The sequence below is a fragment of the Amblyomma americanum genome, chromosome 7 (assembly GCF_052857255.1).
Source record: "Amblyomma americanum isolate KBUSLIRL-KWMA chromosome 7, ASM5285725v1, whole genome shotgun sequence".
Classification (NCBI taxonomy): Eukaryota; Metazoa; Arthropoda; class Arachnida; order Ixodida; family Ixodidae; genus Amblyomma; species Amblyomma americanum.
Window position 1 is genome coordinate 34001831 of NC_135503.1, and position 15343 is coordinate 34017173.

The window sequence follows — 15343 nt, forward strand, 5'->3', positions numbered from 1 at the left end:
AATGACCAATTCCGCATGTATGGGCTTTAACCTATTCGGTCATAACCCCTTAAGGCGGAGCTTAAGTCTGGTTTCACAAATCTTTGTCTGAAGCTTGCTTGGCCTTGAAAACGGAGCCTCGAAATGAAACCGAAGTGAAAACCGGTGTGAAAACCAAATTAATTATTAATTAAATAATTAACTGAATAATTATAGAAACGTGCATTTGCTTCCCATCATTTCTGCAAGTTCGTGCCACACTGTCGTTCTCATTATTTCTTTTTTAAACAAACTTACTTTTAGTTGACTACAAGCTTGCTGTCGCTTAATATATTCAGAAACAACCGCTTCTGATTCTGCCGGATAGCTTTTCCTGCCTAACACTCTGCCAGAGTTCATCAGGCTGCGGCATCGGTGTCTTCTCTGTAACCGCCATATCCCAGCACTTCGCTCTCACGGAAAGGCACGCATACATCGCTCGGAAATCGCCACCGCCGATGCGATGGCGCGTGATCACCTCTCGAAAATCGCTTTCGTGTTCCATCATTTAGCTTTTTTTATCCCCCCCCCCCCCCCCCCCCCCCCCCCCCCCACCTGCCTACTTGTACAGTTCTCACTCGAGCACGGAGATCTCGACAGACGTGCAGATCTGTATAAAGTGGACCTCTCCTGACCGACCTCACTCATCTACATCCATACTCGAGCACACACCAACGATGCCAATTGCACTCTTCCAAACTCACTGGCCGTCACGATCCCCTCGAGCAAACGCTCTCTCGTGAGCACGGGCGCGCATTTGCATAGCTTCGAGCGCGCACTAACGCACACACGTCGAAAGCGCCAGAACGCAGCATCGAGGAAGTGCACTGGCACTCGGGAGAGCGGGGCGCTCTAGACGAGTCGCCGGTGGGGCCTCTTATATGCATATACGTATTTCCGCCCTATAAAAACGAACGAACGGGATAAAGAAAAAAGAAGGAAAGAAAAAAAGCGAGGGTATACTCTGGCGCATGTCGGGTCCTCTACCCGGGCACGCCGAGCACACGGCCCAGAAGGCCCTCGATCCGTGCTTGGCACGCTAATGAGCCGTTGTCAGCGTGCCCGTCGTGTACAGCAGGGCGCTCGGACGGAGCGCGACTCCGAGCTGCGGGAGCGACGGGCGTTGTTGCTCAGGTGAAAGAGCCCCGACCGACCGGCTTTGCCGTCGCGCAACCCCTCGCTACGCGGGGCTGACCAGGCGTGTGGATGCGGGCTGGTTCCCGAAACATGTGATGCAACCGAGAAGATCGGAGGCGCTCAGCCATCCATCTAGCTCGGGGAGGGCTGAGTGGCAGGCGCCGGCGGTAGGAGCCGCTGCTGTACGGCGCCGAGGAGCACGGAAGGGTACTTAGCTGTTGTGCCTTAGCCTTCAGCCGTTGCTACTTCTTTTGCGTGGAGTGCGCAAACTCTAGGTGCGGAGAACAGTGAAGGCACATGTCGACAATGTAGGCATCGAAAAGTGCGCATTGAGCGGGGTGGTTTTGTCATTACAGTTGGGCGTTATTAGATTGATTTTAGTACCTGCTGCGCGCGATGGCCCATTTTGTGAGCAACTTGGCAAACAAAAGCGCGAAAGACATCTGCGCCAAACCTGCTCTCATTTTGGTAGGGATACCCTTGAAAGCTTGCGCCTCCGAGCGTTGATTGCTGGGGAATGACAACCAAGCAGGCAGCGAGCGATAAGGGACACGCTTAAAATTTGGGGGAAAGGAAATGGGGCAGTATCTGTCCAATATATTGATGGACACCTGAACCGTGCCGTAAGGGAAGGGATAAAGGAGGGAGTGAAAGAAGAAAGGAAGAGAGAGGTGCGGTAGTGGAGGGCTCCGGACGACACGCTTGCGCGAAATGTTGACGAAGCAAACTTCGCGGCAACTAGGCTGCCTCGGCAGTATGCAGTGGGTCGGGATTCTCCGGCATTTCAACTTAATGCCGTCGGACATGGGAAGCAATGAAAGCTGACAAGAGAACTTAAATTCCAGAACATAAACACATTAGCTCCTCGAGAGCGAATACAAGTGAGGCTGATCAACGCTCCTAAATGACAATCTTGGCATCTTCGAAAGGGACTTTAACCTGCGCTATAGTATTGCGCTTCCCCAGCCATGATCTTCTCATTTTGCTCTTCGTGTTTCAGCTGTCTTGTTCACATCTCTTTGTTTTGCTGGTAGTGGTCTGCTGAAGTGACGCATGAATCGAGTGACGATGCGAACTGCATGAGAATGACGAAACCCTCTGCGTGACGATTACCTGAATGCCCAAGATTCATGTTTGGTGTGTTCAAGTTGCTTAACGCGGTCAGCAAAGAAATGTTTTCACTCGGCAGTGCTTCTTTAATAAAGGCGCCCAATCGCAGATCGGAGGTCCTCACTCAATAGCTGAGCCGAAAAGTAGAAAAGCCCTGTAATGTTTCAAAGCCACATAGTCTATTGATTGTGATGGCAGGACATTATTGCATACAGTAGGCACTATAGTCGGATACAATTCAAGAAACGAAGCAGCTTTTCCCCGTCAAAGGACCCCTTCCAGCCAATGGCGTCGGCCGATTCTCATGACCTTGCTAGCGTCACGACAAGGAGAGGCACGGGAGCGGCCTAGTGTGCGGCACGACAATGCAGGGAGGGGACTATTCCCTTTCATCTGCCACGCCCTGCATTGTCATGCTAGCAGGGCCACCAGAATCGGCCGACGCCATTGGCTGAAAAGGGGTCCTTCGACAAGGAAAAGCCGCTTCCTTCATGAGTTCCGTCCGACTGTAGGATCCTCTGGCCAGCATGATATAGTTCAATGCAAAATCCTTGATGTTCGCAGCAAAAAAAAAAAAAAAGCGTACAAATAAGACCGGAAGTGTTTTTCTTTTTGTTTCAGTTAACTACAGTCGCATACAAGTCAAGAAAAGACTTTTTCCCGTCAAAGCACCCCGTTCCAGCCAATGGCATCGGCCGGTTCTCATGGCAAAGGACCGGGTTAATTGGAGAGAAATGGGAGAGGCCTTTGCCCTGCAGGGGGTGTAGTCAGGCTGATGATGATGATGTCAGAGTGAAGTTTTATCTTGACACTCACTGTTATGAAATAGCCACGCCTCTGCCACTTCATGCGAGCATACCGCTCTTAAAGTGCGTAGAGAAACTAAAATCGCTGGGATGCGAGAAAAAAAAAATCTTACCTCAGCGAATTTTGTTTACGCAGAGTTCAGCAGCATGTGACTACTTCTCCGGCACACCATCCAAATTCCCTCTGGCTCCCATTTACTAAATTTCAAGTATTTGTCGATTCCTAACTACACGGTTCGTCAAGGAGGAAAGCAGGCCATAATAGACGTAATGCTGCTGCTTTATTGTACAAGCGAATTCCAGCCTAAATGCAACGTAAATATATTTACAAACTAAGCGCATTTGTAGTCAGATAGGTGTGTTCTGCCCTTACCTGCCCTAGCATTGAAGAATCTTTAACACTGCTTCCTTTTGCGAATCGAAACGATTTCTCAGCTCAGTGCTCAACGGACATTTCAAAGCACGCACAACTCGGCACTCTTGCTCAGCCATAGTCCGCGGGCTGTTTCTCTGACCCCGCACCCTCCTCATTACAACGCTCCGATGTTAGTCGGCGATAATCGACTGCCCCGTTTGCCTCCCACCGCCATCCATCACGCGCGCCGCTCGGCGGCGGAGAGCGGCGTGAGGCGAAGCCGTCCGGTGAAGAGGCGCCGTAAATGGACTCGTCGGGAGCACGCCATTACGGCAGGTCCGCGCGGCGTGCTCCGCGGCCGATGGGCTCCGCACGAACTGGCGAGCGAACAATGCTCAGCGTGTGTGTACGGCCGATCTGTCACGTGGACAGGTGTCTTCTTGCGCCGCTTCGTCGGCTTTTTTTTTTTCGCGCGTTCCGTTTAACAAAGGGAGAAGACGCGTAGGGGATGTGCGGCGCTCGACGGCGTCCCTTTCTGCAAGCTGAAGAAGGGGGCGAATATGATGTCGCCCTCCGTCGAGGATGAGCGCTTGCGTATGCGTGGTGGCTCTTTTTGCGAGGGTGAGAGAGACCTGCAATAATTGCGGAGATGTTGACAAGTGCGTACAAATTGCCGATGTGCAACTACGCAGCCTACAGTAGCAGAAGACTCCTGGGTGGAACTCCTAGCACGACAGATCTTGACTCAGGTGCTTATTTCAAGAGCTCCACTATGGAATCTTGGCGCATCTTCTATTATTCGTTTTGTGGCGCTGTGGCTATTATATTTTTTTATTTGTGTACATACTTCAGACAATGGTTAGGTCCAAGCAGGACGGACACTGTACAGAATGAGTGAATCAGAAAAATCACATAGCAACTTGCAGTTTACAAAAAAAGAAGAAAAAACATGCATACAGTTACAAAGCATGGCTCATGTCAAATATGTCAATGTTGGTCCGTGGGGGGCAGAGAGTTCCAGTCCACTATTGTGCGCGGAAAAAAAAGAAAATTTGAACACATTTGTGCGTGCCAAGTATGGTGCTAATAGGCTGGTGCGATAGTGGCGTGTGCTTCTTGCGGGCTGAGGGAAAAGATATGACGGTTCAAGTCCCAACTTACGTTTGAGCTAGAGGGAAAGAAAATCTAAACGGTACCTTTTCGACGACACTCAAGGCGGGGGATACCATGAGACTGCATTATTTCGGAGGGTGAATCATGGTTATGGTATGGTTAAGCCGCTTAGGCTTCCGTGATCTCAGGAAAAAATCGTGGACATCTGTCTTTTTCTCTCAGTTGTGCGTTAGGAGCCACATTTCTTGATGCCGGTTGTCTTTGTGGTCATCGGCAGGAATGATAGAATGATGGGAATGCATTAATTTAATCGCATGAATTTTGTTGAAAGGTAGAATCTGGTAAAAAACGAAGTTCTGCTAAGTCATTCAAACGGTGGCTCCCCTTCATTCATGCAAGCTGTAATAGCACGTCAAGAGCTGCGGCTATAGCAACAACGCGCCCGAATGCTTCTATCTGATTAGTCGTGGTACTGACTGTTGTTGAAAGCAATATTACCTTATTTGCACGAATATAGAGTTTTAAGTCATCTGCTTCAGAACGCACCTCGCGTTATATTTGAAACCAAGCTACGAAGGCAGCACGATCCTTTTTCGCACTTTGAGATACCTGCAGCTAGCTCGCTCACTATACTCCGTTTCATAGATAGCTGTCTACACAGCCAAAGGTACGGAAGTAGTCCGTCAAAAAAAAACTAACAAAATGTGTCACTCCGCCTCGCGTCGTGGCTGAGTGGTACGAAGCGCGGGCATGTTTGTTCATTTTGTGAGGGGGCCCAGGTTCGATCCTCAGCGTAGGTTTGTTCTTTTTTTTATCTTTTTTCGGCGAATCTCTAGATAGAAAGTCTAAATGCGAGCCATATATACGTGGCCTTTTTTGTTATCAAAATGAAATGACTTCTTTAATAAGAAGCGTGCTGTTAACTTTTTCCGCAGGGAAACGAAAGTGAAGTGAGAGTTGGCAACGGACGTGCTGAGAGGCGCTGTTTTTCGGTGTTCACGGATTTTTTCGCATGCTGCACACAATGAATCATTAATTGTGGGGTGATAGAATTCAGTGTGGCTTCAATTATTTTACTCCGCCAGAAAGACCTTCTTTCTTAAACCTCACAACTGTCCGAGGGCTCACTCCGGTCATCTCGCCCACAATTGCGAGAACGTCACGCACAGTCTTCTCGGGGTGGAGCTTCCTTATGCTTGCGTAGACATTAACTATCACCGCCTTGCAGTCTTTAGAAAACTTTGGAGACTTCACCTTGGAAAAGAGGCGAACAGGAGATGTTTTCGAAGTCGAAGCGGGGGAAGAAAACAAGCGAGCAGGTGACAGCGACGCCATTTTCACAAACAGACCTGCCGGCTCAGCTGCGAAAACCTGATACAGCCGGCGCCTGAGAAAACGAAAAATCTGCGTCACTCGGTTCTGGAAAACATAAAAGAAAAATCAATCTATTTGCAAAATAAAACACTTCCATCGGTCTACTATAATATCAACTACTGTTCACTTTGCTTGTCAATTCATTTCTATTTTTATTTTTGACGCACTATATTATGATGCGGACGAGGATCGCAAACAGGCACCGTAGCCTTGGCTGCGTAGACAGCTAAGTATGAAACGGAGTATAGGCTTACGAGTAGCGAGGGAAAGCCAACTTCTTGATGACGTTGGGTCACCGAGGCGAAGCGCACGACATGCACTGGCGAGAAAAAGTTTCCACAAATGTGGTAACAAAACGGCGCTGGCTGCTGAAAAAGAAAAGAAGGCAGTGCAACAGCTTGAGTAGTAGGAAAGAGCAAAAAGGGTGAACAGGCGCAAACCTGTGCAGCACGAAACTCAAGCGAGGCAAGATGGGGCGGCACGGTGGCCATTGCTACGAGAGAGGATTCCCGCTAATTATTGCAGACTTTTTTAATACCATAGCATCAGAGTTGTCACACCAAAAGCCCGCGCATGTTCGAGACGAAGTTCCCTGAGTGGTCGAGAGTGGTCACGTGACTCTGAACGTCATCACAACCTGGCCACCGGAATGCGAGCAACCCTGCCCACCGCAGCAGGTGGCACTTTAATTAATGATTGCTGGAGAGAGGTCATGTGACCTTGCGACGTCATCACAACCTGCCCACCGCGTTGTGAGCAACCTAGATAGAGAATCCAAAGTAAAAACGAGAAGAAAATGATATATCCAAATGCATATATCATATGCATATGGACTGCGCATATAACGCTACTGCGTATGGTCTACTACTAGTCTGAATATGGCGGTAACAGAAGCTGCGACAAATATGAAATATAATGTTGTCGCTCCACTACCCATAGTTTTTCTGTCAATGCACGGAATTTAAGATTTTCCACCCCAGAAGATCACTGACCTTGGGTGTGGTCCTCCGCGTGTTCAGTTACGAATACAAACTAGTAGAACAACTCTATTCATCGGAAGTGTGAGTAAGGGTATTACGGGATATTCGAATTAAAGTTCATACCGGGCTCTCTTCTTCCAGACTCTAGGACTAGAAACTGGAAATCTCCGCCAATAGTTGCGCCTATCGTCGGTGTTGTTGGTGCTGTTGAACGCTAAAGGGCGCCGTTGTGCGCTATTGGCGCTAGCTACGCCTCGTAACCCATTTTGAACGCGATCCAAGTCTAGCTGGCCTCTACTGCCTGGTGCCGATCACGTGACCCGCGCGCTGTTCTGCTCTCCCTGGCCAGGCGGTGATCCGCAAGATGCGGCTCACGTGCAAGTGCCACGGCGTGTCCGGCTCGTGTTCGCTGGTGACCTGCTGGAAGCAGCTGGCCCCCTTCCGCGAGGTGGGAGACCACCTCAAGGACAAGTACGACAGCGCCACCGAGGTCAAGCTCAACCGGCGCGGAAAACTGCAGGTGCGCCACCGGCGGTTCAACGTGCCCACGCTCGAGGACCTCGTCTACCTGCACGAGTCGCCCGACTACTGCGTCTACAACGAGACGCTCGGTAAGCATCAAGTGCGGGGGTCGAATACAGAAAAATGGACCTGGAGACCTGGACGATCGTTATTATACTGCACATGGATGATTCCATTACATTATTTAACCCAATGAGCGACGCTGCGTGTCATGTACCTTGAGATTCCCCTTTCTATATCATCTCTTTTGTCCACGCCTTGATGTGGTTTAGAAAAAAAATGAATCTCGACCAAAATCGACTAGCGACCCGGCGATTACTTCGTTATAGCCGTAGCTTCGTTATAGCCCGTGTTGACCGAGCTCCAAAGTTAAATAGTCATTCGTTCGTTATATCCGTTATTTCGTTATTAACAGTTTCGTTAAAACGATATTGGACTAATTTTTTACTCGTCCTAACTGGAAAATTGCTGTTCATTAGTCAAACAGGCTTAATCATAGTTTTTTGGAAGTAGCGAGCACATTTATCTTCTACGAGGAAGCCAAGAACTATAGTAGAAACCACACCCAGTGAGAAAGGATGTTTCTGTTCGATCTGTCATATTAAGGATTGCGCCAATTTGTGGTTGAGCTGCGTGACGAATGCTATGAGCTATGCTAGGGTGAGCTATAGTTGTGATCTCTTTGGACATAATTATGGGCTGCGGCGAGAATTATACGCGCGACTGTAAAATAAAATTTATTGATTATGCTCTCGCGCACAGAAGCCGTTCTGAGAAGGTTTTTTAAATTTATTTCGAAGGACAGTCCTACCAGATGAAGAGTCTGCTAAAACACACTACTTCTTGTTCAATTTTTACCGCTTCAATATTTTCCTGAATACTTTACCCCGCAAATGAAGGCACCCTCCTCAAACTTCTAGAGGTGTTTTGGCGGAAAAACTGAATTCATTAGGCGAGTAAATATAGCAATAAGTACAACAGGCACAGTAAGCAAGGAAAAGGTAATTCTGCTATCAGAAACGCAATTTCTACCTGCTGCTTAACTGTCATCCCTACATAGATGGCACGCTTAACCGAGATAACACATCAATGACTGACAATAAGCGGCAGGTTTAGCAACAACACAAACAAATAACAGCAGTTGCAACAGCAGCAAGCAGGACTACTCCTTTATTTCTCCGCTCCTGTTTCAACTAGCGTCATTACACTTGTTTTCTATAGCCCGCGTAATGCCACAGTTCTCGACTCCAAATTAAAAAAAAAATGATCATGTTTTACGCAGGTTCCCTGGGCACCGTCGGGCGGCGCTGCAACAAGACCTCGTCGTTCACGGACGGCTGCGGGCTCATGTGCTGCGGCCGAGGCTACAACAGCCACAAGCTGAAGCTGCGCGAGCGCTGCAAGTGCAAGTTCCATTGGTGCTGCTACGTCGAGTGCAAGACGTGCGTGAGCGTCATCGACGCGCAGACCTGCAAATAGGGGGCCACCCTCCCTCAGCGACTCTCCCGTGGTTCGCGCCAGCAAAGCTGAACTTGCGCCGAACACAGCGTGACAGCTTCCGCGGGCTTCTCTAAAAGGAGTACAAGGTCAACAAACAGCTCCGACTCCCTGCACATTTTTTTTTTCTTCTCGCTGCTTCGACATAAGTGTTCCTGGTGCGCATGATGAGACCAAAGTGGCGTGGCCAAGAATCCTCTTGTGTTTGCACTGATGCTCCTTTGGTTTCGGAATAGCGAAGGACTGCTTCCTCCACGGTAAAAACAAACGAAGCCAAGGCAATGGGTCACAAAGGGATCGCACCTGCGTCAACACAGGATACTTGTGACTATTAGCACGAGCTAGGGTTCCTCAGTAGTGATCGGTGCCGGTGAACTGGATCATTTTTGACTTCTGACTTTGCACCAGCGGATCATGACGCCGACAAGTAGTGAGGTGGCGAACCCATTGCACAGGGGTGCGATATTATTGCATGCATGTTGTAGTTGTGAATTTATCCTTGTCTTGTGTCTGTCTGCCTATCTGCAGACTATCGACGGATCGTGCACGATGTTTTCCAAGAAAAAAAAAAAGGAGGCAACCGTCAGTAGATGCGCCGTCTTGGTACGATTTTCTTTTTTTTTTTCCAGAAAAGCAAGTCTTCTACGACGCCTTGTTCAAGATTATGACATCACGCGAATGCTTCGGCCGACCAGTTGTCACGGGCATGTATTCATTGTGCTCGTGTCAGAAAACGACGTGCTTTTGTTTATCATTGTTGAAAACATAATGTGAATCATCTGGTTTTTATCTCACATATTATTTATTCTTTCCTACGATTTTCCTCACGCTATACTCTCTGTGGTCACAGTCTAGCGCCGTTGTTGTTCTATGGGTGCTTTTTGATCAATGTGCTCTAGCGCGATGTGCAGCCAGCGATATGTACAGGCACATGTTTGAAAACCACTTCATTTACTCCTAAATGTAGGAGAATGCATAGTCGTGCGACTGATTTGCACTTTGATAGTTTGTAGAGAACGATAGCTGCAGGGGAAAAATGCATCTCTTTAGTATCTTTGCATTCGCCGGAAATACCAATATACCTATAGCCTGCTAGTCAGTATTAGTAGCTGCTGCCACTGGCATGTGCAGAAGCTCGTAGACAGCGGCTGGCAGCCAGAATTACGCTTGATGCTTGGTGACACGTGGACACGTGCTCAAAGCTGGGTAGCCGTTTGATTACTCTTTGGATAATCTGAGCTGCGTGGCCTCGATTCGGGAAGGGACTAGCTTCTAGATAACTCGCTAGAGTATTTCAAGTCGCTTGTTTCTTTAGCGACAGTGCGTTCGCATGGGGTCATGCTTTTAGGGCACAGGAGAGCTGAAGGGGAAAAAAAAAGGAAAACGAAAACATCGGAGACTGTTGCCCGCAGACTGCTGATCAGATCAGCGGTGATAGTTAGTCCCCACTTCTTATGTGTCATATTTCTGGACAGAAACTACCCGTGCCTGCTTCGCTCACCTTTAACAAGGTCTGGCAACCTAACGTTCATGTGAGCATGACCTACACCGACAGAATATTGACCCCGTGCCGGCGAGACAACATACAACCGACGTTTCTCAGAACATTACTTATGTCACCTTTTCTGTACATCTTCCCCCATAGTTATGCCTGTTGGCGCCTTGAGTAAATAAATAAAATAAGTATGATCCCAACAGACCACCGCACCAAGCACCCCGGCACTGTATCGAAGTTTCTAGACGGGCTGGATCGATCACACAGCTTTGCGTCTCCGAGCACAATGGTGACGTATCACACAGAGAACATCCTTGTTGTCACAAGGTTAACGTTGAAGTCATCGGCGAAGGGGACAAGCGTAACGCTGCCGGTACACATTACGCAGAAGTTGTGGCCCAGTAACTTCCTAGCGTCGAACAGAGAGGTATAAAGGCGAACAGGTACACCCCAGTATACACCCTGGACGCTCCTGACGACATAGGGTTCTCAGCGCGGCACATCTCAGGCACTGGAGTGAGAGTGTGAGAAAGATGGAGAGAGGGAGTAGGGTACGCCCATAACCGGTGAAGCTGACCGTCCTCTGCTTGGATTGCTTGGCGGCGAGGGTACGTGTACTTGTTGCGAACACACGTCCACTGGAGAACTCCGCGCATTCGTAGCGCCGAGAACCGAGTTCGCTGGTGGCGTTGCACGTGCCTATAGTTTCGTGTTGAATCGTCGCCGCCATGAATGCAGCTGGAAACAACCTATACCAGTTACCAATTCAAAAAGAAGGTGCACTCAGCCTCCGTGAGAAGAATATACGCATGGGCGCATCTTGGAATTTCTATAAGAACTCATTAAGCTGACATGCTTGTGTATCAAAACATGTAATTTTACAGTGGACCATGTACTCAAAGCTTTGACCTGTAAGTGGGCGATTATTGCTTGTAGTTGCACACGCAGACACTAAAATTAAATAAAACGCACCCTTAGTCTTCTCTTCATTCATGTTTGATTTTATCACTTGAATAAATTTCTCAGGTGATTAGGATTCACACACCCTCAACATTTCTAGCGAACACAATTTAGTTCTTAGAAACCGTTGCGTAGGAATTCCTTGAAGTATACGCCTGCACGATGCAATTGCTATCGAGAAGCATAGCCCCCCGTCTTAGAACCGAATACAATATTTTAATGGCTGTGCTGGTTGCTGGCACGCGTTGAACACTGCTTCGTGAGGCATCCAGTATGCATGGTCGAGCACATGATAAACAGCGGCAAGGCCACGAACCGAAAGCTTTCACATCCCTGAGCGCGATCTTCCCAGCCACAAGGCTTCCTTTTTATCTCGTGTACATTTCCTATGGAGTGCTTTGCGCTATACTGTATTTTGTAAATAAAGTTCATGTGGATATATACGACACCGTGCTCATCTCTCGGGCAGAATTTTCTTTTGTCTGTTCCTGTAAAAAGCAGGGACATTTATTTGTGCCGTGAATTTCTTTGAACCTGCTGGCCTTACCAAATCCCCCCGCCCCCATGTCCGTAGGTATATGTCACTTGTGAGACCCTGCTCTCTTGAGGCGATGAGCATGTTAGTGAAAAGCATGTGCGGTAGAACTAACCCGGTTATTCAGAATTATTGGCTATATTGAACTCTTCCGAGATATTTTTGAATGAATGAATGAATGAACAAATGAATTAATTAATTAATTTTATTTTCCACTTGAAAGGGGATGGACCTCAGAAGAAAAACTACAACTGTGTAGCTTGAAAGTGTCTGTGACCCAGTACAATATACAACATAAATAATAAGGTGGTATACAGGGCAGCTTCCAAAGAGGACTAACAATTTACAAGGCAACAAATACATATAAAAAAGAAAAAAAACGCAGAAAAAACAACACTGCAGTACCATCAAACACAAGACTAGACCAACATTTGGATGTACTCAGTTCTTATAACAAAATGTAACTTTAATGCCCTGAGAGGAAAAGTAAAGAGATCATTGTCCCTTGAGGTAAATTTGTTCAACAAATAAGGCAATGAGAACTGTAGCGCCTCTCTTCCATCACTTATCGTACGCTTGGCCGAACACATATTTCTCTTTTTGTTTTTATTTAACGAAGGACATGAGAAAAGCAGCTGTTGTGGGAGAAGAGGACCTGAGATAATATACTAGCCTGTATTCAAAGAGGACAATAATACGAAGAATCTTGTATTGAAGGAAAAAAATCAAGCTATACGAGCTGTGTAGGTGGCTCCAGCAATCAATCTAATCGCTTAATTTTGAAGCATTAGGAATTTATTAATGTTAGTGCTTGATGCGGCGGCGCAGACCAAAAGACAATAGTTCACATAAGATTGGAATACTGCATTGTAGATTACCAGCTTTAGATATGGAGGAAATTCTGAGCGACATCTGGAAAGGACGCCAACAGACTGTTACACACTCTTTGCAATACATGTTGTGTGTTTTGTGCATTTCATATGTGCGTCAGAAATGACGCCCAATGGTTTAACGGTGTCGACAATTTCTATTATGTTATTATTAGGCACAAGGATCACTGATAGAGTTACTTTAAAGGTGAAAGGTCGAAAGAAAAGTGCTTTAGTTTTTTTTGGCATTGACAACAAGCCCACTCGGTCTGGACCACATGTTTACAGACTGAAGAACACTGTTTACTCTTTTTAATAGATTATCTGTTGATAAGCCAGTAAGGAAAAACTTGTGTCATCAGCATACAGAACATATCTAACATCAAAAGCGATTTTAACTTTATCATTATTATAAGCATTAAAAAGAAACTGACCTAGAAGGCTACCCTGGGGAACTCCACATTGTATAGGTTTTAAATCAAATAGGTTACCATCAACAGAGACCGCCTGTTTACGCTGGCTTATATACGAGCGAGACAGATCAAGACAAGAGCGGCGGATACCGTACCTTTCTAGTTTAGGAAGTAGTATTTCTTCATTTAGGAGATCACACGCTTTCCTAAGAAGGAGGAGGAGGAGGAGGAGGAACGGCAGGGAGGTTAACCAGAACAATACCCGGTTTTCTACCCTGCACGGGGGGAAAGGGGTGAGGGAAGAAAAAGATGAAGGAGAAAAGACAGTTGAAGGAAATTAAAGTCACTATGCAATGTCACAGTGAAGTCATAGCCTATCGTGCAGGCCAGAAGACCTCAAAAAGCGGGGCAGTGCCCACTAAAGTCTACAAATACACCTATAGTGTCATTCTTGCACACAATACCCTCTAAAATAATTTCTTTTTGCAATAGTACAGCAGATTCCGTGGGCAGTGTTTTACGAAAACCAAACTGACTGTCAGTGAATAAAGAGTGTTTATTGAAGACGTTCTCAGTTCTTTTAATTATAATTTTCTCTACTGCTTTTTTTAAAAAAAAAGACCGGTAAAATGGACTTGGCCAGTACTTAAATATTTCGTTATTGTCTCCTATACGGTAAAGATAACTGAAACCTTAGCATTTTTTATTCTTGTGGGAAAAGTAGTAGAAGATATTGAGAAGTTGAAAATGTGCACCACATAAGGCGCAATGATGCCTGCTGCAAATTTCATCGGTCTTATTTGAAGGCCGTCAAAATCAACAGGACGAGTTTATTTAATGTTCATTAAGATGGAAAACGCTTCATCAGGATCAAAATAGATCGAATATTCAGTTGTAAAGCCGAGAAGCGGTTGCTCCGTAAAGGACAACGAGCAACTTGATGCGGAAGATGTAGATTATTGAAATGCATTGCTGAAAACTGTTACAGAGCGATAGCAGCAAGATCAGCTGCACAGCGAATGACAGAGGCCGTATCTCCTTCCTTCTTTCTGATAAGTACCGGTCCATTCGAGTGCCATTCAAACGCATAGTTAGACCGCTTTGCCCATTATTCAGTGACAAGAAGGAGACTGCCAGCACGCTTAGTCATGTTTTCAGTGATATACTTACCGCTATTGGAAAGCCACAAGGCGTGCCTTTTGGCCAGTCATTGGTCGCTCAATTCTTGATGCCCGTTCTTGAACCCGGCAGCATTCGTCCGTGTTTTGTGTTTCTGCTCTACGTGAACGTATTTCTTCGCTGCAGTTATGACACAAGAATGCGACCAACTAGCCCAAAAGCTCGTTTTACTCTTGGCGCCCGAACCGAACAATTATGCCATTTCTTGTCAGGCAGCCTATGAATCGAGACGATGTCATGAGGAGTAAGTGCCTGAAGGGATTCTTTCGAGCCTACTTCATTCACTTTTGCTAACAAACCTTCCTTTTCACTTTGAGGGATACCGTGAAACTCAAGATTTAGGCGCAGACTCCGCCATTAAAGGTCATCGATATCCGCCTTCAACTGAGCTTGCTCTTCAGGTGTGTTAATTTCTTCAAGCGTGCCAAGCCGTGCCTTTAGCTCCACCGTTTCTTTTTTCCTGAGCGTCAAGCCTTCTCTAGAACTCGTTAGAGATAAAGACTTTCCCTGCCAGGCAGGGAAGTGAGTTCAATTTGTTACTTATGTCAAGCAACATAGATTTGACGTTCCTATCCAATGCGTTTCCACTACCACTCTTTGTGACACCGGGTTTGCATGAGGCACATTTCCAGGCTTTTTTGAACGGTTCCCTTTTGCTCTTCAGTGTTTATTCCGAAACCGCAGAGCAAGCACCAGTGTGAAAATCGAACTCACAATCGCTACAACTAAGGTTGCATTTTTTAAAAGCAAGACCCTGCATACACAACGACGCGACATAATGGGAACGTGTCGGCATACACGGAACAAACAGCACTACAGGATAAGTTTGGCATCAGCAGTGTTAGTATGGAAGCAGAAAAAGAAATGGAACTAACCTGAAAACATAGAAGCAGCAGCTGTAGTACAATCAGCGTGACTTGTAGCGAGCTGCCGCAGCCTTCAAATGCGAGGAAACGCCCTCAGACAGTCCAGGAAAGCTT

At 46.8% G+C, this 15343-nt stretch overlaps 1 protein-coding gene across 1 annotated transcript in view; it reads left to right on the forward strand.

The window, feature by feature from the left end:
* LOC144098831 (protein Wnt-5b-like) overlaps positions 1-11810 on the forward strand; it is an 80813-nt gene extending 69003 nt beyond the window's left edge. Inside the window, exons 5-6 of the mRNA XM_077631727.1 lie at positions 7243-7504; positions 8698-11810. Of these exons, the coding sequence (XP_077487853.1) occupies positions 7243-7504; positions 8698-8894 (459 nt within the window). The 3' untranslated portion in view covers positions 8895-11810. The remainder of the gene's footprint in view (positions 1-7242; positions 7505-8697) is intronic.
* Positions 11811-15343: the final 3533 nt, after the last annotated feature.